The following is a 24,090-nucleotide window of genomic DNA, read 5'->3' as shown; positions in this document are numbered from 1 at the left end:
CAAGAAAGGGCGGACAGGGATGGGGGCCTGTCAGGCGTGGGTCCAATGGCGGCCAGTTCAAAAACGGCACAGGTAGCCCCAGGGAGGCTGCCCACATCAGAGTTACTGCAAGGACATGGCTGCAAACGCAGATGTAGACACCAGGCAGGGGGTGAGGTCAGCTGGGCACTCAGCCCCCTGTTTTTCGGATGAGTGCCTCGCCGCCCTCCTAGAGGAGATGGCTGCCAGGAGGGACACCCTTGTCCCCAGAGATGGGGGAAGGAGGCCATCGCACCTCACAAAGATGGCATGGGAGGAGGTGGCAGCCTGGGTGAGCAGCCACGACATGGTGCGGTGCACTTAGGTGCAGTGCCACAAGAGGCTTAATGAACTGCTGCCCTCAGGAAGGGTGAGTACCGCGTTGGCATGGGTCAGTGTGTTGAAGCCATCCCCCCTTGGAGGTCAGGGATGTTAAAGTCTGAGCACCAACTGTCAATCACGCCTGAACTGGCCAAGGGGGTGAGCCTGGCTGCTTTGACTGAGTGCCTTGTGCCTCAAGGGCCACGACTCGGACATGCCCTGAGAGGTGTTCCTCAGGTGGGGTTGGCCAGGCTGCAATGGCACTGCAGGTAGAGCGTAGGCTAATCAATCCTCCTCTGTCCTTTCAGGAGAAGACATCCCATGGCAATATTGAGAGGTCGTGGGCTGGCAGAGGAACCCCACACCTCCTTACCCTCCCTAGATATGAGCAGGACGTCTTGAAGCTCGAGAGGCACCTTGCACCTTGGTCAACCGGCCACAGAGAGGCTGGGGTGTCAGACGAAGGTAAGAGTGCAGTGCACAGAGGTGAGAGTTTCGGATGGTGCGAATGTTATTGTGCAGTCTCATCATTGATGGGAGCCTCCACACTGGATTCTGCATTGATCATTGAAAGACGATGGAACCATGATGCAGATCTCCATTGCCTCACCAGGGTGCCGAGCATGCACAGTGACAGTGTGATGACTTAAATTACTGACATGTCCTTGTTCTCCCTTAGGTCTGCCACCAAGCAGCCAATCTCAGGACCTCCAGGAGCTACCCCTAACACCGGAGGACCACCATGCTCCAGAAGCACCTGCGTCACACCCGCTCTCTGAAGCAGGGACCAGCACAGATACCAACACCTCTGTGGGCATTAGATCGGCGGCTAGAATCTCGGTTCACGTTGGTGACGGCACTTCACATTTGCTTGAGGTGCAGGTGGAGGCAGAGAGTGCCCAGGGTGCCAGCAACCGGAGGAATGCTGGAGATCAGGATGTTGCTCTTTCGTAAGCTGGTGATGAGCCACTGGAGTTGCCCATCAGGCGGCAGATTCTAGGTGTGCAGGAGGATCTGGCATAGATCCATGAGGGTATGCGTGCCATGGTCTCTGCTGTGGAGGAGTCCATGCGGAGTATGCACATTGCATTGACCCTCATGGCTGAGCGCACTGCCTCCCCCATTGAGAGAGTGGCGACTCTCATGGAGACGCAGCTCTAGGGACAGAATAAAGGGTTCCTGGGTTTGCGCTTGGATCTGCAAGCCCTCATACAGGCACTGACCTAGAGTGGTCAGTGTCAGATGGGAGATGGGTGAGGCACCCAGTATCCCATGTGATGCCCATCCATCAATGGTGAGCAGGGAGGTCCACAGCGACCTCACGTTGGTGCACGAGCTGCCTGCTGTCTCTGCGGGCTCCTTTCAGGGTGCTCTGGAATACGGCAGCAGCTCCTTTGCCCCTCCGCCAGTGACTGTGGCATCTGATGAGGCTGCGGCAACTGGGGACATGCCAGTCATGGCACTGGCCGCTCCCTCCCAGGCGGGGCCAGCACAGGCTCCACAGGCCAAAGGACGACCACCAAAAGGACACCAGAGTCAGCAGGCTGTCTCTAATGCCGGTTCCAGCGAGGCGGGAGCACCTAGACGTAGCACACACAAACGTAAGTTTAAAGCACAAGAGGGGCTGGTCATGGCTGATCTTTTGTTCTCCCATTTTATTTCTTTTTTAATGGTGTGACCATCAACGCCTGATATTGTTCGGTTCATAATCTGTGAGTGCCAACGTTATATTACATTTGATTTTGTGTTATTAGCCTGAGTATACTTCATTTATTTTGTAGGTACAGGGTATGTTAGTATATAATGCTGGGCGTGGGTGACTCGAAACTTTATTGCACAGACACTGAATGTACCTTGGGGGCAAAGGAAAGGGTCATTTCTGAGATCCAGGATAATGGCGGCAGCCCTGTCATGAGGTGGTAGCACTTATTTGGCAGCCTAGCTAAGGAGTGTTGGATCAAGGCATCCCTGGTGTCCCTGCCTCTCTGGAGGTTACCAAGGTCTGCCTCCACGCCCTCAGCATTCTCCTCACTGTGCTCCTCTTCTGACTCACCACTGGATTCATCATCTGGGGCCTGTGCAGCTGTGTCAAGATCCTCTTCCTCCAGTGGGTCCCCCCTTTCCAGTGCTAGATTGTGGAGAGCGCAATATGCACCCACTATCAGTGACACCCGCTTTAGGGGGTATTGCAGTGCTCCCCCGGAATGGTCCAGGCATCAGAAGCGCATCTTAAGAAGACCTATGGTTCTCTACACCACTGCCCTTGTAGAGGCATGACTCCTGTTGTAATGCTGCTCTGCCTCTGTTCTTGGATGGCGGGAGGCATCATAAGCCACCTTTTCAAGGGGTAGCCCTTGTCACCCAGCAGCCATCCATCCAGTCGGGCTGGAGCACTGAAGACACCCGCTTCGACACCTGGGAGTGTCTGAGGAGGTAGGTGTCATGGGAGTTGCCAGGGTACCTTGTACAGACTTTCAGAATCTGCATCTTGTGGTCACACACTATCTGCACGTTCATGTAGTGGAATCCTTTCCTCTTAATGAAGGCAGCCAGCTGACCCGCTGGCGCCTTGATGGCCACAAGTGTGCAGTCGATGGTACCCTGGACGCGGGGGAACCCAGCAATCATTGCAAAGCCTCTGTCTCACTCAGCCTGGCTAGCCTCTTCCTACAGAAATGAAGGGAAGTCAATACCCACCTGAACAGAGCTTCTGTCACAACTGTGGACAGCTGATTGGAACACTCCACACAGATCCCCCACTGAGCTCTGGAACAAGCTGCTGGCATAGAAGTTGTGGGCCACTGTGAGCTTCAGAGCCACTGGCATGGGGTGTCCACCCACGCAGTCAGAGCTGATCTCAGGCCCAAACAGCTGACAAATAGAGGTCACTGTCTCCTTTGAGAGGTGGAACCTCCTTCGGCATTGCACCTCGGATATATTAAGGTAGCTGCATCACACAGAGGAACTGCAAATGAAGGCTGGGTTCAGGAAAACAGTAAACGAGCAATGGCAGGCCTTCAAAAACAGATAATCAGGGTACAAACCAAGCATAATCCCTCAGGGAGAAAAGAGGGGTGTTGTAGTGTGGCCTTGTTGCCTAATTGTAACAGAGTTGATCTGTAGACAACGTTCTAACTGGAAACATTAGGTTTATTTACAATACAGCCAGCAGCAACTACACATGTGCTTTTAACTCCATCTCTATCTCTACACTGACTAGAGGTAGCCCGCGCTGCTAACACATTGGTTTACACAGATTTTTTTTATTCATTCGCAGGATGTGGGCTTCACTGGCTGGGCCAGCATTTATTGCCCATCCCTAGTGGCCCTTGAGAAGGTGGTGGTGAGCTGCCTCCTTGAACCGCTACAGTCCATGTGGTGTACATACACCCACAGTGCTGTTAGGAAGGGAGTTCCAGGATTTTGACAGAGTGACATTGAAAGAACGGTGATATATTTCCAAGTCAGGATGGTGAGTGACTTGGAGGGGATCTTCCAGGTGATGATGTATCCATCTATCTGCTGCCCTTGTCCTTCTAGATGGTAGTGGTCGTAGGTTTGGAAGGTGCTATCTAAGTAGCAGAATTCCTCAAGTGCATCTTGTAGTTGGTGCACACTGCTACTACTGTGCATTGGTAGTGTAGGGAGTGAATGTTTGTGGATATGGTGCCAATCAAGTGGGCTGCTTTGTCCTGGACGGTGTCAAGCTTCTTGAGTGTTATGGGAGCTGCACTCATCCTGGCAAGTGGGGAGTATTCCATCACACTCATGACATGTGCCTTGTAGATGGTGGACAGGCTTTGGGGAGTCAGGAGGTGAGTTACCCGTCACATGATTCCTAATCTCTGACCTGCTCTTGTAGCCACAGTATTTATATGGCTAGTCCAGTTCGGCTTCTGGTCAATAGTAACCCCCAGGATGTTGAGAGTGGGGGATTCAGTGATGCCATTGAACATCAAGGGGCGATAGTTGGATTCCCTCTTGTTGGAGATGGTCATTGCCTGGAACTTGTGTGGCATGAATGTTACTTGCCACTTGTCAGCCCAAGCCTGGGAATTGTCCAGGTCTTGCTGCATTTGGACATGGACTGCTTCAGTATCTGAGGAGTCGCGAATGGTGCTGAACATTGTGCAATCATCAGTGAACATCCCCACTTCAGACCTTATGATGGAAGGGAGGTCATTGATGAAGCAGCTGAAGATGGTTGGGCCTAGGACACTACCCTGAGGAACTCCTGCAGTGATGTCCTGGAGCTGAGATGACTGACCCCCAATAACCACAACCATCTTCCTTTGTGCTAGGTATGACTCTAACCAGTGGCGAGTTGTCCCCCCTGATTCCTATTCACTCCAGTTTTGCAAGGGCTCCTAGATGGCACACTTGGTCAAATGCTGCCTTGATGTCAAGGGCAGTCACTCTCACCTCACCTCTGGAGTTCACCTCTTTTGTCCATGTTTGAACCAAGGCTATAATGAGGTCAGGAGCTGAGTGGCCCTGGCGGAACCCAAACTGGGTGTCAGTGAGCAGGTTATTGCTAAGCAAGTGCTGCTTGATAGCACTGTTGATGACCCCTTCCATTGCTTTACTGATGATGGAGAGTAGACTGATGGGGTGGCAATTGGCCAGGTTGCATTTGTCCTGCTTTTTGTGTACAGGACATACCTGTGCAATTTTCCACATAGCTGGGTAGATGCCAGAGTTGTAGCTGGTACTGGAATAGCTTGGCTAGGGGCGTGGCAAGTTCTGGAGCACAAGTCTTTGGTACTATTGCCAGAATATTGTCAGGGCCCGTAGCATTTGCAGTATCCAGTGCCTTTAGCCATTTCTTGATATCACACAGAGTGAATCGAATTGGCTGAAGACTGGCATCTGTGATGCTGGGGACTTCCGGAGGTGGCCGAGATGGATCATCCACTCAGCACTTCTGGCTGAAGATTGTTGCGAATGCTTCAGCCTTATCTTTTGCACTGATGTGCTGAGCTCCTCCATCATTGAGGATGGGGATATTTATGGAGCCTCCTCCTCCAGTGAGTTGTTTAATTGTCCACCACTATTCACAACTGGATATGGCAGGACTGCAGAGCTTAGATCTGATCTGTTGGCTGTGGGATTGCTTAGTCCTGTCTATCACTTGCTGCTTATGCTGTTTGGCACGCAAGTAGTCCTGTGTTGTAGCTTCACCAGGTTGACACCTCATTTTTAGGTATGCCTGGTGCTGCTCCTGGCATAGCCTCCTGTACTCTTCATTGAACCAGGACTGATCCCCTGGCTTGATGGTAATGGTAGAATGGGGGATATGCCGGACCATGAGGTTACAAATTGTGTTCAAGTACAATTCTGCTGCTGCTGCTGGTCCACAGCGCCTCATCATGTGATCTTACATCACAGGACTATTCTTAAAGTTACAGTCCAACGTTTAACAAAACCATAATTACTACAATGGGCATCTAAAGCTAGGGCACCCTGGATGACAAAGGATATAGCCACAAAATAAAACAGATAAGGGAGGGTTATGACAAATGACTGTTCTAATGTACAATTGGAAATCAGGAAAAATGCAGAGCGGGTAGGGGGCAATTGAAAAAGGAAGAGAAAATATGAGAAAACATCAACAGGTAACATAAAAGGAAATCACAAAATCTTATTTAAACATGTAAAATGTGAAAAAATGATGGGCTAATTAGGGACAAAAAGGAAGTCTTCTTGTGGAGGCATAGGCATGGCTGAGGTACTGAACAAATATTTTGCATCCCTCTTCATAGTATTGAATGAATCTAATAATACAGTAAAGGAGAAAGGAGTAAGGATAATGGGTAGAATAAAAATAGATAGAAGTGAGGGGCTAAATAGGTTTGCATCACTCAAAATTAAAAAACACCCAGTCCAAATGGGATGCATCCTAGGTTGCTGAGGGAAGTTAGGGTGGGTATAGAAGGTTAAGATGATAAATTTAGACTGCAATCATTCAATCTTCCTTGGATATGAGAGTGGTGCCAGAGAACTGGAGGATTGCAAATGTTGCACCCCTGTTCATAAAAGGGGAAAGGGATAAACTTGGGAATTACAGGCTAATCAGTCTACTGTCAGTGGTGGGAAAACTATTAAAGACCACTGTCAAGGACAAAATTAATTCTTGCTTGGAAAAACTTGGGGCAATAAGGGACAATCAGCATGGATTTGTTAAAGGTCATCTGTGTCTGAATAACCTGATTAGGTTCCTAAGTGAAGTAACAGGGAGGGTTCATGAAGACAATGTAATTGATGTTTTACAAAAATAGACTTGTCAAAGGTACTTGATAAAGTACCATCTAACAGGCTTTTATGGAAAATAGAAGCATATCGTATTGAAGGGATGGTGGTAACTTGGGGGGTATGTAATTATAGCCAAGGTTTAGGAAGCAGAGAGTAGTGGCAAATGGATGTTTGCCTGACTGGAGAGAAGTATGCAGTGGGATTCCCTCAGGGTCTGCATTAGGAACCATTGCTTTTCTTGTTAAATATTGATGACCTGGACTTGGGTATCGGGTGTACAATTTCAAAGTTTGCTGGTGACACAAAACTTGGCAACATAGCAAATAGTGAGCAAGATAATAGCAAACTTTAGGAGGACATAGACTGGTAAAAAGAGCAGACACATAGCAGATGCAATTTAATGCAGCTAAATGTAAAGTAATGCACTTTGGGAGAAACAGCCTGGAGAGGAAATACAACCTAAATAATACTGTTTTGATGGCGAGTACAGGGGTAGAAGGGCCTGGGGGTGCAGATTCACAAATCCTTGAAGCTGGCAGGGAAAGCTGATAAAGTAGTAAAGAAAATTTATGATATGCTTGAATACAAACACAAAGAAGTCTAAACCTTTACAAATCATGGTTAAGGACTCAGATGGAGTATTGTGTAGGTGTCTGCTGTGGCTCAGTTCATAGCACTCTTGTTTCTATATCAAATGGTTGTGGGTTTAAGTACCACTCCAGGAACTGAGAGCAAAAATCAAAGCTGACACTCCAGTGTAGTACGAAGGGAGTGCTGCTGTGTTGGAGGTCCTAGCCTTTCAGAATAACATAACTGGGGCCCATGCGGGTACCCATAGCCACACCTTTTATTTGGAGGAAGTGAGACGAGTTTAAGGAGAAATTGTTCAGCGAGAGAACAAGTTCAGCCAGAAGGAGGAAAGTGGTGGTGGATGGGGATTGCTCGGGCCTCTGTTCAAGGAAGAAGCAGAGAGCCCTCAGACCATCCTGATGGGAGATGGAGGTGTAGAGGGATTGGACATCCATGGTGAAGAGGAGGCAGTTGAGGCCAGGGAACTGGAAATTGTTGATATGATGTAGGACATCAGAGGAATCACGGGTGTAGGTGGGAAGAGACTGGGCAAGGGGAGAGAGAACAGAGTCAAGATAGGAAGAAATGAGTTCCATGGGGCAGGAACAGGCTGACATGATTAGTCTACCGGGACAATCCTATTTGTGGATTTTGGGGAGGAGGTAGAAGTGGGCCGTCCGAGGCTGGGAGACTATGAGCTTGGAAGCTGTGGAGGGAAGATCTCTACAGGAGATGAGGTTAGTGACAGTCCTGGAAACAATGGCTTGATGTTCGGTGGTGGGGTCATGGTCCAGGGGGAGGTAGGAGGAAGTGTCGGTGAGTTGGCGCACAGCCTCTGCGAGGTAGAGGTCAGTACGCCAGACAACAACAGCACCACCCTTGTCAGCAGGTTTGATAATAAAGTCAGGGTTGGTCCCGAGAGAACGATGGACCAATAGTTCAGCTTTTGCCCTGGGGAAATAAGCTCACCCCTCACTGCAGTGATGTGGGTCACCTCTGCTGGCAGGAATGGATGTCAGCCTGGCAGTTTGCAGTACAAATCTACAATAGAAGGGTTTGAATAATTCAGTACAGCTTGTCAGCCTCACTCAGAGAAACTGTAAGGATGTTGTTGTAGGAAATGTCAAAATGGTGCAGTCAGAAGCAGGCATGTTGTAGCAAAGTATAAAGAGCTTTACCCTACCTATGACCCGTTTTATATCTAAACTGGAAGTACTCAATACTGCCAAATGAAAAACGGGTCATTCTCCCACCTTTCACCTTCATAAACAAATGTTCACATAAATAAAACCAAAGTTAGCTCATCTTTTTTTAAAAAAATCTTTGTTGTACCCAATTGCTGGGGCGATTTTCTGTTTCTTTCACAGATGAGATTGTATGCCACATTTGTATTCACTGCACTAACAGCACTATTCTTTACCCCAGGTCCTGATTCAACAATTGTGGCTCAATCTCCACCATATGAATTGGGATTGCTGTGACAACGAATGCCACTGAGAAAAGAGTTTAGTTATTACTGAGCACGGTGTCATCCATGGCAGACTGATTACATGTCGCTGCAGCTTTCCTATGAACAGGTATCGTGCCAACACTATGATGTTACAGCCCTCCAAGTAAAGAAGGTCACCAACATTAAACTGTTTACAGAAGAGCGTTACAGAAGGAAAAGTCAATAAGGATATGGTAACCTCCGCTAATTAAAGTGAGGTAAGTTTTCTGGGCACTTACTAGAGCTCAGTGGCAATAGGTTTACTTTACTGTGGCATTTTTAGTAATATTGTTAACTGGCATTGTTTATCAATGGCATTAATAAACATCTAAGTGTGTTAAAATTAGTATACCATTGATGCCTGATGGACCATACAATGCTTTTAACTTACATTCCACCTCATTTCTCACATTACAAGTGATGACACCTCAAAAGTACTTAATTAGCTGTAAAGCATTTTAGAACATCCTGAAGTTGTGAAAGGCACTATTTAAATGCAAGTTCTTCCTTTCTTTTAAAAGGAGCATCTTGGAATTGGCAAGATGAATGCACCTCAGCTTCAATGACGTGTGCTGTCAAATCCAATTGCACGGGAGCCTTCACCTCACCTATATAAGTGAAAGTTCTTTCTTTCCTATTGCCTCCTCTTATAGTTGACAGGTATTCCCAAAACAAAAACTTGTGCTTGTAATCCTTTGAGGAGTGCAGGAAGGACCTTTCTACAGTGCAGAATAAACAAGGACAAGATTACAATTGGACTTCATTCAGAGAACACAGTAAGATTAAAGGATCAATGTCTCACTCTGTTTCCAAATTGGCCTCTCACCTTGGAGGTTATTGAGCCTGCCTATATACTTTGTCATCATTAATCACTCACCCTGGAGGTTATTGTATTTGCTTGACTGCCTCCCTTCTCCCTCCACGTATATTGAGGTTTCCTACCTCGAGGTGACAGCTCTAACTGTAGCAATCACTTTCACTCAGGCTGAAGATGAACCAATTACACTTCAGGCAGGAAGCAACGATTAGTGTTAAAGACACTGCAATTTTAAGTTTAAAAATACCAACAAGACTGAGACAAAACTTTCTCAACTCCCTAAATATTTGTAAAAATGCACACAGTGTGCATGTGGTTTTAGCTTTTAGAGAAAGCAGAGATATAGCACATTTGGAGCCCCTCTTCTCCATGAAACTGTGTCGAACATAGAGGCTAAGCTTCCAGTCACAGCTTTGTTAACCCATTCCGCAATATGATTTTCTTGAGCAAACAAGTGGTCACTGGCAAAGGTCAACCAGCAGTTAAATATCAAGGCATCCGACCCACCATTACCAACATAATCTTTCTTGTCCTTCACTATTTTATCAATACCACTTTGACGTAAGCCCCTTTTATCTTTACTCTTAGGTTGCTGTCCAATCTAAGTGCTTCATCAATACATCGTTCCTTCTTCTTGCACCTTCTCTATTTTGAAATCAAGAGTCATCATCTATTCCCCCATCCTGACTCAGTCTTTCCCAAAGCATCATTATTGTGCAACTCTTTGGCCTGAATTTTTACACTGATAGAGGGGCTCTCTGTCATGGCAAAAATGGTGCTGGAGGCCAGAATCCAAAAACCCCACCCTTGAATTTAGCCCCCACCCCACCATTTTCGTGGGTGGGGGAGCAGGGGTGAGTTGTACTTTGCATGTCCGTGATTCACAGAGGAAGTTGCATATGTTAAAGTGCAGGTGCCTTCAGTCAGATCCAATTTTGGCTAGTGGGATGTCTGAAACATAACTTTGTGCACATTAGACCTATCAAGAGAAAGTCTAAAGTTAGTGTAGTTCTTTGGAGAGGTAGGGTACCCTTTAGAAGAGATATGTTGCCTTTGGGATTGTTAAACATAGACATGAATGTACATAAAAAGTGGATAAACTCAGAGGAACTATCAAGTTCATTGGAACTGTCAAGGGACTATCAAAGGCACTGTCAAGGGAATTGTCAAAGCTCATTGGAACTGTCAAACTGTCAAGGGATTTAAATCTCCTGGCCTATAATTTTAAAAAATAGTCTGCAGGTTGTAAGAAAAAAATCAGTGTATACTATTTCACTCTGCTTGTTTACAAAAGCCTGAAGGCTATCATTCGTGCTGATTTCACAACCTATCATTATCACAGTGAGGTGCCTGTCAGTTTACAGTTTTTTTACAGCTTGAAGTACTTATAAAGTCTGTGAATACAAATGCTTTTTGTCATAAGGGATTAAGTGTTTGAAGGTATTTAAATGTAGTGATGAGTTTTTATGAATGAGGTTATTTTTTAAAATTGTGAATTCAACAGTAGACACTAATAATTTAATGTTATTTCCACTTGGCATGAGTGCTGCGGTCTGCCCATGGTGGATACTGGTGAGTTGGCATGAGGGTTTAAGGGCAAAGGGTGATGGGGATTGGGTTGATGTGAGTTGGCACTAAGTTGGCTTAGGAGTTAGAAAGGAGCATGGAGGTGGGTGGAGGGATAGGTTGGCCAGAAGGTATGAGGGACAATGAGAGGTGGATAGAGGAGCACAGGCTGGCATGGAGGGTATGAAGGGCCATGGGGGGGTATGGTTAGAGGATCATAGTTGGCATGGAGAGTATGCGGTACCATGGGGGTTGTGGGTAGAGGAGCATAGGTTGGCATGGAGGGTATAAGGGGCCATGGGGGGTGGGTAGAGTGGCAGAAGTTGGCCTGGAGGGTATGATGGGCCATGATGTGGTGGGGTGCAGGCTGGGGTATGAGATGGCATGGGTTGACATGGATGGGGCATGGGGAGTGTGTGGAGGGTGAGGGGGTGAGGGCTGCTTTTTGTTTTATTGGGGTTTTTTTTGCAGCTGGCTCAAAGCATTGGATCACCGAGGCTAACCTTTTACCCACCGAGGCTAACAGCTCACCTCTGCATCCAGCAGGACCTGTGCTGCTTCCAACCTGTTTCCGGGATCAGCAGGCCGACTTCCATTACACACCGCACCCACCCCTACAAACCCTGAATGAAAATCGTAACTTCTCAGGCAGTTTTTTGATAACAGAGTTTAGGGAGCCAGGAATTCTCCTGACTCTGTGCTTCTGAACCAGGAGTGAAAATTCAGGCCTCTGTCTCTCAATTTCCCTTTCTTCCTACAAACTACAGGAGGGGAAATTGGATAAGGTCTGTGTTTGGGCATGGAGATCTTGATGCACAATTACCTTGTGCCTGGTCCCATTGAGACAGGCAGCATGCAAACTCCAGGTTCTCTCCTCATCTAAATTATTTCAGTGTGCAGCCTAGCATGGAACACACTGCTGACTGGCTGCACACTGAACAGGGAGCTGAACAGTATGGATGGCTAGTGCATCCCACAGCTAGCCTGGACCTTTTTAACACTGAGATGCTTGGTGCATTGGCAGCTATGCCACAGAGCTTCTTATCACTGTCAAGTAGCATTAAAGAGCCTGGCTCCAACTTGGTACAGGATTTTGCACAGAGCTTGGAGCCTATCCTTTCCAAAGTGGAAGTGGTGGTCAACTCCGTGACAGCACTTGCGGACCCAACTGCAATGGATCATCTGGTGCTCACTGTCTTAGCTTCCACTGCGATGCAGGCGGAAGCTAGCCAACATCTGAGTATTGCAGTGGAAGGTCAGGTGGAGGTCATGAGAATCTTGTTTGGTAGCTCAGACTGCTGCCATCATGGCTGTGGATACCAATGTTCAAAGGAACATGCATGGTCTCACAGCAGTCCAGCAATCTATCCTCCAACAGATTGCTAGGATTTCTGAGGCACCGCCAAAGGGAATGGCAGTGACTCTGTGGAGCACAAGCATATAGTCCTCTCTTAGGAGGACAGTATTCCTAAGTGACCTTGTTGCTGCCTTTCAGCTAGCTAGTCCAGATTTCTGCTCGCCCATGCAGAGATGGTGTAGTCCGAAGCTGGGACCTCAAAGCCCAGAGCTGCTGAAGGTCGTCCTGCAAGGCCATCTGCATTCTCCTCCAGTGACAGTCAGCAGCCTTCCACCAGCCATGCTGCAATCACAGAGGCAACACTGTGTAGGAGCACGAGGGCAGGCAACAACAGCCATAAGGCAGGAAAAAAGGAGAATGAACTAAGGTGAATAGTTCAGTTTTGTGTGCTTTATCGGAAGTATTGTTGGATAAAGTTGTTAAGGAATTTTTTGTTGGATGCTTTAGGCAAAGAGGACATTATAATGCGACATAGCAGATGAATTGAATAGTGGGGAATTGTAGAGCAACTGTGATGTGGGGTTGACACTTCAGGGGAACCAAAATCGAAGTATCCACTTATGGGCACAACTTCTCTGGAGCAAAGGGGTTCCAGGTGCCTCCTCCCTCCCTCCACCTCATCCTCGCAAGGTGGTCTCTAAATGTCTGGTGGCAAGGGCTGCCCCTCATGATAGCAAGATAATGGAGGATACAGCAGAATACCACAATCTAGGGGACACAGTCCAGTGAGAACTGGAGCGCTCTTCTGAGCTGCCCAGGCTGTAGAACCATTGCTTTAACACACCAATGATTCATTCCATAACACTCCTGCTGTCTGCATGGTTCTCATTATAGACACACTGTGCTCATGTGGTCGGGTGGCAGATGAGTCATTATCCAGGTGTAGAATGGTTATCCCTCATAACCCAGCAATCAGCCTCTGGTTTTTCATGACCACCTCCTTGGTGAATCGCAGGTATTTCACAAACTACTGCTGGCTGAGGTAGAGGTAAGAATGCTCCCTGAAGATCCTAGATGGGTACAGCCTTCTATCTGAAGCCCTCCTTGTTCTTCCTCTGCACACAGCTTCCCTTCTCTGCTGCCTCTGCTCCATTTCCAAATCATGCTACAGCCCAAGAGTGACTGCAGCTATACCCCCTTTATTAAAGCAGACTTTCTCCTGATAGGCAACAAAATCTCTGGCCTCCTTGTCAAGATTCAGCTTCACTCCTTTGAAAATCCAAAAGATTTGTAAAGCTCCATTAATAAGACAAAACACAATACTTCTACTAACTCTGCACCAGCAAAAGTAAGTCAAGAGCACCTGGAAGCTAGATGGTTAGCCCTTTTATGAGTGCTAGCAGGGTGTGTCCCTCATGAAGCTGTTCACATAGGAATGGTTCAGAGAGGACATTAACTGAACCTGCACCTTCCAGATTGACAGATTGTATGGCAAATCAGTGCTGGAGCCTGTTTGCCAACACAATCTGCCCATCCTGCACATTCCCAGCATATGGACAGCATGTCAGGGCTAGTAAGGGCACGCACATGCCACGCCAGAAATGACCAGAAGTGTTCTTGCCGCTATTTTTGAATTCAGGGCTTCCATAGTGCTGGTACCAGTGATGCTATAGAGCCCTATTTTGCAGCCACAAACATTTAAAATCATTATTTCTTAATATGCCTCATCTTTCCATCTACTCTTTGCAGCCTTGCTGAAGTCCTGCACTGTGGACCTTGGAGCTTCTCTTTGGTGTTGTAACAGGTAAAAAGAACGGTGATCATTACAGTTACATCCGGTGGGTTGAAAACCCTTATGCCAGCAATGCTATTTCAGGAGCTTGTAGCGTTTTACATTTCCTGGTTTTGGCTCAGACGCATGACACCATCTATAAAGTTACAGTTAGGTCCTGCATGAATACTGAAAACTGCTATAAATGAACAACATTTCCACTTGTTAAAGCAGATGCAGAGGACAACCTACAGCTAGTCTGCTGGGATTGTTCCTTCAAAATATAGAAGCTGTGATTATTTCTATCAGCAGAGCATATTGGGAGGAATTTCAGGGATCAAAAGATAAAATGAATGAGAAAGGAAATATTTCTGAGATGGGAACTGGAAAGAAATAATAAAAAGTGGATATTATTTATGGGTGTCAAAGTTTTTAGCTTTGTCCATTGTTTTCATCAGTCATGAAGTTGTGAAGCAACAATAATTTGTATTTATATAATATCTTTCATGTAATAAAATGTCCCAAGATATTTCACATGATATCTGTAAAGCAAAATTAGACACTGAGTCATATAAGGAGATATCAGAGCAGATGGTCAAAAGCTTTTAAGGAACATTGTAAAGGAAGAAAGTGAAGTAGAGAGGCGGAGAGGTTTGGGAAGGGAATTCCAGAGCTTAGGGTTGAAGGAACTCCCACCAGTGAACTCCCACCAGTAATGCAGCGATTAAAATCAAGGCTAGAATTAGATGAATGCAGATATCTCAGAGTGTTGTCGAGCTGGAGGGTGTTACAGGGGTACACTGGGGTGAGGCCTTTGAAAACAAAGATGAGAATTTTAAAACCATGACTCTGAATTTTATGATTTTTTTTTAATAAATTGTGTGTGTTGCCTCATTTGATTTAGTTCCAGGCCAGCTATAACTAGGTACCTGTGAAGCATAACATTTTGCGGTTAAATTAATGTGCTACAGCTGGCCTTGCCTGTAAAACATTGTTTTGGTATCAGTAGGTATTCTATGGAACCATTTGAAGTCACCGTTAGAATGTTTTTAAAAATTTCGTCTCTGTGGCATCTCTTGGAAACATTGCAAAGCACTTCACAGAAAATGAAGTACATTGTAATTCAGTACCTTGCTATGGAAGCAGCCAATTAGCACAGGGCAGGATCCCACAATGGTAATTGGATTATTAATGAACATAATTCATTTTTGATGGTATTGAGTAAGAGGAATGCTGGTCAAGACAACTCTTTCATCAGATTTCTCCCTGGGAACTTAATAGCCACCACAGAAACAGGAATCAGTTTTAAAATTTCATCCAAATTTGACACCTTTGATAACACAGTTCTCTCTCCACGTTGAACTGCCAGCCTAGATTCTGCACTCTGATCCTGGAGTGAGACTTGGGGGGAAATTTTTGGCTCGGCGAGTGGGGGTGGGGCCTGTTAGCTGAGGCATGAAATGACGCAGGGTGAAATCGGGCGTGTGTCCCGATGTCACTGCTCGTCATTTAGATTTTCAGTTCGGCGGGCAAGCAGCCGACTTGGCTGCACGCCCGCCGAACTGTCAAAGGCCTGTTAAGGCCATTAATTATCTAATTAAGGCTATTGAGAAAGCTGCCCATCCAACCTTAAGGTTGGTGGGCAGGTGAAGAGCACAGGCAGCCTTCGCATTTTTCATGGAACCTCATCCATGGGCAGGATGAGGTTTCATGAAGGGTTTATAAATTAAATACATTTTTTCATTAAAGTTCATTGACATGTCCCAGCTCATGTGACACTGTCACATGAGGGGATGTCTTAAATTTTTTTCTTCTTCTTTATTAAAATTTTTAACACAAAACTTTCTGTGCGAAAGAGCGCACTCCCAACCCGCCACCCCCACCCCCCTCCACCGCGCCCCCCCCCCCCCCCCACCCACACAGGGAGCGCTCAGCACTTCCGGGTGCACGTCACACTGGGCGGGCCTTAATTGGCCCGCCCACGTAAAATAGCAGCATGGACCCAATCGGGGGTGCTGATCGGGCTCGTGCCCACCCACACCCGCCCCCGCACAACCTCCCTGACAGGGGGAAAATTTTCTCCTTGAATTCACAAACTTCCTACTCAGGGATAAGAGCATCAGCTTAGCTCAGTTGGTAGCATTTGCTAAAGGGTTTTAGAATAGACTTCTAGCACGAAAGCTGTGGAAGTGAACTTTGCTAAGTATAACACACTGGCTGCCACATTTTCACCAACTCTTACAGTTATGTATACACTTGGCTTTAGAAATGGTGTTTCCATTGCAACATGAAATTTGAATGAATCGCTTCAGGAAATCTCTGACCATATAAACACCAGGGAACCCACTTAGTCGCTGTGCTTTACACAATTCAATCATAGCAATGAACTTGGACACCTCAATGTAATGTAAGATAAGATGTGGTAGTGTGATATTATCATCAGTGTGGACTTTGGACCTGCTCAAATCAGTAAGGAGTGAGTTCACCCGGTAAACTATAAATTGAGCAAAAGCTTCTAATTATTTCTTTAAAATCATGATGCTTGACAAAGAAAACTGCATGGCCCTAAGTCAAACCAACTCCCATTAAGGACTTATCAGAGTCTTACTATGGGAGCATAGGAATAGGGGTGTGCTATTATGTCCTTTGAGTCTATTCCAATGTTTAGTTAGATAATGACTAATCTGTGTCTGAACTCCAACTACCTGCCTTGGTTTTGAAATTCTAAATACCCTTGCTGAACAAAAATCTATCAGTCTCCCACATGTTCTCACCACCCTGCCATGCCGCTCCCCACCTCAGTCAGCAGTCAAGCCCTTGCGCATTCTCAATGCAGCCAGAGTCAGGCATGTCTAACCCTTCTCCAGGTACTGAAACTGTCAACATACTGATTCACCAGGCTCCAAGCACCCAAAACTAACCAATACTCTCTAGCTGCTGGTCTCCTGAAGTTCCAACTCAATGACCCTCCAATGGCCCAAAGTCTTTCTTTGGTCTTCCCTTCTCTGGTAGTGGTATCTGACCTTGACATCTATCTATCTGTAACACTGCTGCCAAAGACACTGGTTCAACTCTATGTTGCTGGTTTCTGTGGGTCATAGCAACCACATCTGAGAAACCACAGGAGAGACTACTCAGAGGCTATTGTGGCTCCTGGTCAACTCCTGAGAGTTTATCAGAGCATTCCAGTGGGGAGATCCACTCCCCATCAATAGGTGACTAACATTTCTGAAGCAGCAATACTGAGAGAATTCTGCAGCAAAATGCTGCACTCCTTTGAAAATTTGAACAGCAGCAATCTGTCAGATCACATGTAGCCTATATATGGTATGCATTTGTATAAGAGGTAAAGAAAAAAGTGAAACAAATGGAAACAGATTTGATTTTGGCAACCAATTGCAATCTGAACCTCACGGCCATGCAGTCTGCCACAGAGCAACTAAATAAAACACTGAAATTAGAGGAACAAATGCAGTGGTTGTGATACTTAGACTAACAACCTAGATGTTATGAATTCAAATTCCATAATAGCAAGGAGTGAAATTGAAATCAATAATTTTTGCATAAAGGTAGCTGTCTCACGGATGTCTCATAAGGAAGAGAACTGCCACTCTGACCTTGTCTGGCCTATGTGTGACTTCAGTCCTACTTGAAACATTCATGTGGGTGCCTAATCCAAGTCTTTACATCACTTGTCGACGTGTGGGACTACCTCCAAGATGGACCACAGCCAGGTTTGGGGGGCTATGGGGAGAACTAGGGCATGGTCTTGCACGAATACAACCATTCATTCATTCCACGGGATCAGCCAAGCAAGGAATTCACACCACAAAGAACGGGCCTGGTTCAGGTTAGTTGCTCGAATGTCCGGAGGTGTTTACCCTAATGTCATCATTTGACCATGAAATTAGTTAAAGATAAAACAGCACTCATGGGACAACAAGAACAAACACAATGTCAATGTAACATATGATACCCTACTCACACACCTGGGAATAGGTCGCCTCCCTTAGCCTTAGCTAACCCTTTGAGGATCGGACAAATGGGTGTCATAAAGGAAGAGTCTCTAGGTTCCTGTGAACCGATTTCTTGTCCTCATCACCGGCCATTCCGCTGCAGAACAGTCTCCAGGATCAGGAAGGGACACCAACTTTCGTCCATTGTACCTCCCTTGAGAGATGCTGGGCCCTTGATAGATGGTAATTGACTTTCCTCTTGACTGTTCAAAAAGGTCAAGGTCGCTTGTCCCTTGGCCACCTGACCGCTGTGCGAAGTTCTGAGGTGGGCGGAATATTGCTGACTGCCCCTGTCTGAGGTAGAACCTTTTTTTTTTGTGGTTGGCAGACCTCAGGTTTATGGCTATTCTCGGCCAGTCAAATTCTGAAAGTTGCCACACCAAATGTCAGCATGTGATGATTGACCCCTTGGGGCCAACTGCCAGTTCAGGCTTGACTCACTGTGGTTTAGAAGAGCCAAGATGACCATCGATTCAGTGACTAGCTCTAAACAACCACACGTTATCAAAATGGGGAGGAAACAATACAGCAACCTCTGGCTCGTGATGCCCACGTAGCATGCTACAGGCGACGCAAGGCATTTCAACCATACCTCTCTCACAGCTGGGTGGGCAATAGGGAGATAACAAGCCCTAGAGAGACATAGCTTTCTCTGCTTTCTCAGCCAGTCACATTTTCATGTTGAGGTTCCCCATGGGACCAACAGGAAGGTGCGACTCACTGTAGTGTAGAAATGGCGAAAAATTCCCACAGCTGCAGGCTATTCTCAGCCAGTCGGATTCTAAATGGTTAATGCTTACTGCCCACAGGGATGGGCAAAAGATACCATAGGGCCCATAAGTATAACTTCATATCCCAACAGAAAATAAAATAAGAGAAACTAAAATACAGAGCTCATTAAAATGTTTTACAGCCTCTTGCTGCAATTGTTATTAAAATTGTAATCACAAAGATCAATTCCCATTGCACAGTTTACACTCCTGTGCCACTAACCGCTGCTGTTTTATTCCTTCCTCCCTTTCCATGCTCTCAAATTAATTGGAACCCAGGAGGGAACAGCACACTCACCTGTGATTGAACTCTGCTGCAGAAAGTTCAATATCACTGTGATGAATGGGAATGGGAAGAGTTCTGCTTTAGAAACTGGCTGTCTTTCTCTACTTCCTACATATGTATCTAGGGGTTGGAGAGGCAATTTACCTTACAATGGATCGGGAAATTATTTCGTAATGGCTTTGGGCCACTGCAACTTTAGACATAGAGATAAAGAAGCATGGCTCAGGCTTGATTTTTTTCCTCTAAAGAAACTGTTCAAAAGTCATTTACCATCTGTTCATCCTCCTGACTGTCACTGGAGTCGTCAATCTTCCTTTTGTTGGACGCAGCATGGGTAGAGCCAGCTCTCCTGCCAGTATCAGTAGCTTCACTCAGCTTCTCTGCATCTGCAAAGAAATCAACAATGGAGATAATTAGTAGCAAATATGAATCACAGGATTGTTACAGTGCAGGGGAGGTCATTGGGCCCATCATTCCTGCATTGGATCTCTAAATGAGCATTATGACTTAGTGCCATTCTCCTGCCTTTTCCCCATACACTTGCACATTCTTTCTATTCAAATAATCATTTAATGCCCTCTTGATTGCCTCAATTGAACCTGTCTCCACCACACTTCCAGGCAGTGCAAACCAGACTCGAACAATTCGCTGTGTGAAAAAAAAAATTCTTACATCACATTTGCTTCTTTTGCAAATCACTTTAAACCTGTGCCCTCGATCTCGATCCTTTTACGAGCAGGAACAGTTTCTCCCTATCTACTCTATCCAGCTCTCTCATGTTTTTGAACACCTCTATCAAATCTCCTCTTAGTCTTCTCTTCTCCAAGGAGAACTGTCCCAACCTCTCCAATTTATCTTCATAACACAAGTTCCTCATCCCCAGAACCATTCTTGTGAACCTCTTCTGCACTCTCTCCAATGCGTTCATATTCTTCCGATGGTGTGGTGTTCAGAGCCGTACACAACACTCCAGTTGAGGTCTAACTAGTGTCTTATATAAGCTCAGCATAACCTACTTACTCTTGTACTCTATGTCCCTATTAATAAAGCCCAGAATACAGTATGCTTTATTAACTGCTCTCTACGTCTGTCCTGCCATCTTCAATTATCTATTCACATATACAACCAGGTCCCTCTACCCCTGTACCCCTTACTTTATATTGTCTCTGAAAAGGTGGAAAACTAAAACTGGGTGATTTCAGGAGGATGCCTAGGAATTTTTTGCCCAACTTGCTAAGGGAATCATTAAAGCTCCACAATTCCACAATTATCAATGATGCATCCACTCCATGATGTCCCAGAAAGGCTATTGCAATTCATCAGGCCTAAGGTCACAGACTTTCTGCACTGCTTGCTTCATCTTGCATGTCCTTAATAGCACGATCTACCAAAAATGCAACCATCAGTTTCCTGAAATTCATAACATTCTCTACTTCTGCTGGCTTGCTAAATAGGCAGTTTAGCAGCCCCTGTGTGAAGCAAGGGTCAAATTATTTTTTTCTTTTGAGGGCTCCTTTTCATTCTCACTAATTTATTAGGTGATGCAGTCACATCATAACATTACCTTCTGAACTTCTGTTGATTTTTTTAAGGTTTCCTTCTTTAGATAAGGAAGCACAAATACCGAAGATTGTGTATATATATCATTAAATCTTATAAATTGGAATCTATAAATAAGATGTCTCTGTTAATTTACCATAAATAAATCTCCCATACTCTATGTCCAAAATGAAAATTCTAACTACTTGGTACAAGGTAACTTATTGGGAATGAGTCTCACATATGCAACCCATTTTAAAAATTAATTGTAAGCAGTTTACGCTCTCTACACTCAGGAAATAATTCAGCATTGCAGCCAACAGTGCCACCATCTATTCACCAGGCAGCCATAACTTCCTTGAGATTGTTTATTGTTTGAACCACTACCTGCTGTTTTATGCAGAAAAACTTCCAAACACCTTGAGTTCCGAATGTGGCTATACTCCTGCTCCACACTGCACAGAGAGTCTAAATGCATAGTTCTCCTGAGAGTGTCTCTGCAGACCAAGGTGTCAGTGCCTTTAAGGAATATGAGAAACAGTAGAATTCATTCAGGTGGAGGCCACAGCATTTCTGCATCTCCTTGGCCTGGGTGTCCCCCTTCTGCTGCTGCTTCGCTCCCCCACCAGCATCCCCAACCCGGCCTGTCCATCTTCTCAGCCCGAGCCAGGTCCTAACACCAACTCAGACACTGGGGGAGCCCATGGGGGAGCATCACTGAGTGAGGCCTCCTGCTGCTTGTTGCTATCCTCTTCTCCCACGTCCCAGTTCAGGCTGTCAGTTGAGGCTTCCAGCAGGGCAGAGCCGCTGGCCAAGTCCAAGTTAAATGTGACCCTTTGGCTTTGTGCACATTCCCCCACTGAAACATGTCTGGAACGATGTTGAGGGGCTGGTGTGGAGGACAGGCCTAAGCAAGTGGGAACCGGAAAACACCCATGGCCATTCATCCACCCTCCAAAGCCTCCAATCCAAGATCACCTGTCTCCCACTGAAGCACAGGGTACACATTCATTCCACGCACCCCTAAAACCACATACCCTACCCTAATTTATCTAAGGTTATCTAAGCCCAACAGCAGAAGCCATTTTCTATCTCCCTTCCTGTGGAAGCGATTGGTGATGCTGGCAGCAGGACCAGCCAGCATAATTGCTCCAGCAACATGTGATTGGACAAGCTGGAGCAGTGAACATGGGAGAGACAGGATCTGTGATTGGAGGAGCAGCTCCTCACAGATTCTGCCTCTCCTTCGCCCCATCATTTATTTTCACAGGCTTTTCGGTAGCTTTAAAGGGTGAATTCGCCCACTGACCCCGTGCATTTTGAACACTGGCGTGAAGAAGTTATATCTTAACTGTCTTCACCTTCTCTCATCCATATCCTTTGATTCTTGAGCTTCGGCTAATATTGAACATTGGGATAGAATTTATCTCTTCCTATTCGGTTCCTGAAAACCACTGTGGCAATCTCTTCTAAGCTGCCCTTTATCCAATATAAACATCCCTACTTCTCAGTCGTTTCTCACAACTCAGTGGCTCAATTCCATTTATCAACTTAGTTGCTGTTCCCTGTACTCTAGCTGAGTGCTCTTCCAAACCAATTTGTGCTGACATTGAGGAGGATTTTCCCCTTGGGCGGGCATGGCGGGCAGGCCCGGGAGCAGCCGCTCAACAGTCCACTGCCCGCAAAAGCTCCCTAAAGGCACAAAGCTGCGTCAGGGAGCTGAAGATTTTTAACATGAGAAATAAAAATTTTGAAAATAAGGAAAACATGTCCCCATTTGTGACTCGGTCACATGAACAGGGACATGTAAAATATGAGTTTTAAAAACTTTTATTGTTTTTTTAGTCACTGTTCGAAACCTCACCCCGTCCATGGATGAGGTTTCGCAAAAAATGCAAAGGCCACCTGGCCTATTTGTCTGTCCGCCAAATGTAAGGTTGGACAGGCAGTGAAAAATTCAATTTAATTAATTGAGTAAGGGGCTTAATGGTCCTCTTAATTGTCGCCGGGTGCCCTGCCGACTCTCGCGCGCGCTCGCCGACTGAAATATTGCGTGAGTGCGCGATGACGTCGGGACATTCGCCTTACGACATTGCGCACTATTTCACGCTCTTGCTTGTCGGGCGTGCACTCGCACGCCGAGCTGAAGATCCTGCCCATTGACTTCGTAATGTTTCTCCTTCCTGTGCCTATCACTGCTAGGCCAAGGAGATAGAACAGCCTGTCTTGGGCCTCTAGATAATGTTGTTTAGTCTACATGTCAGCTAAAAGCATACAAGAGAAACCTTAACTGACTTGCCTGCTAGTACTGTCACACAAACTAGGCTGGTATTTGCTTTGGTGCCTTCCCTAGTGGCACAGCTGAGATCATATGAAGAACTTGATGTGCAACCTACTTCTGACCTTACCAGTGCATAGAACAGTTGAGTGTACCAGCATACTGTCGTTCTATTTTTAATATTTCTTAATAAATCCAAATCCTTTCAATCAGATGCAAAAGAATTATTAACTCTGCATAACTGTGCCATTAAAATTTGTTAGAGAATAACCTGGAAGGTTCAAATAAGGGAATTAATACACTTTTCAAAATTAACGAAGCAATGTCAAATTGAAAAGCAAAATACACAAGAGTAAATCCCTAGCCTTAAACACATTGACACAGTATGTTTACAATGTTGTGCAATATTGCAACTCTTTCTATTGAGGAACCTTGCTGAAGATTCACAGTCAACGGTGCAGGGCACAACCAGGGTCAAAAACAATAGCAGAAAAGGCAAAGGCCAGGATTTTATGGCCCTGCCATGTCTCCCCTCCGGCGGATGCGGGGAGCCATTTAAATCTTTATTCAGTGCAGCAGGACCGTGATATCCTGCCGGACCAGCGGAGGGGGTCATAAAATCCTGGCCAAAGGAAATCAAGAAAAAGTGATTAGTTGATGTCAAACTTGGGTTTTAAAAGCTTCTACATTATAGGAAGAAAGACTGAAGGAAGCAAGGCGTCACACAGTTTTGAGATCCTGGGAGACAGAATTCTTTTACCTTATTTTAGGAACCTGTCAAAAGGATGTAATTAAGGCCTATTTGATCTAATGAGGCTAGTTCTACCACATACTATATATAACTCATATGATCCTAGGCTCAATTTAGTCTCCATCAGATTAGGTGATCTGAGAAAACTTCCTAGAACAGAAATCTCTGAATTTTATCCCTCACCCTTTAAAGTAATTGACTGACACTCCTTGTGACCAATCTAACTAGTTGAATTAAATAGGTGACAACGCATTGGTCCCAACATGATAAAAACCATAATGTCACTTGGCATATTTTATCTTTATGGCTACACTTGTCTATACAATATTTCAAACTGTTCTTATCTAGT

General features: G+C 45.7%; 1 protein-coding gene across 1 annotated transcript in view; it reads right to left on the bottom strand.

Moving 5' to 3' along the window:
* LOC144684737 (N-acetyl-beta-glucosaminyl-glycoprotein 4-beta-N-acetylgalactosaminyltransferase 1-like) overlaps positions 1-24,090 on the bottom strand; it is an 823,211-nt gene that overhangs the window by 543,471 nt on the left and 255,650 nt on the right. The window contains exon 2 of the mRNA XM_078548907.1: positions 19,444-19,559. Within this exon, the coding sequence (XP_078405033.1) occupies positions 19,444-19,559 (116 nt within the window). The remainder of the gene's footprint in view (positions 1-19,443; positions 19,560-24,090) is intronic.

The sequence above is a fragment of the Cetorhinus maximus genome, chromosome 9 (genome assembly GCF_964194155.1).
Source record: "Cetorhinus maximus chromosome 9, sCetMax3.hap1.1, whole genome shotgun sequence".
NCBI lineage: Eukaryota > Metazoa > Chordata > Chondrichthyes > Lamniformes > Cetorhinidae > Cetorhinus > Cetorhinus maximus.
This window is presented reverse-complemented; position numbering and strand designations above follow the sequence as displayed.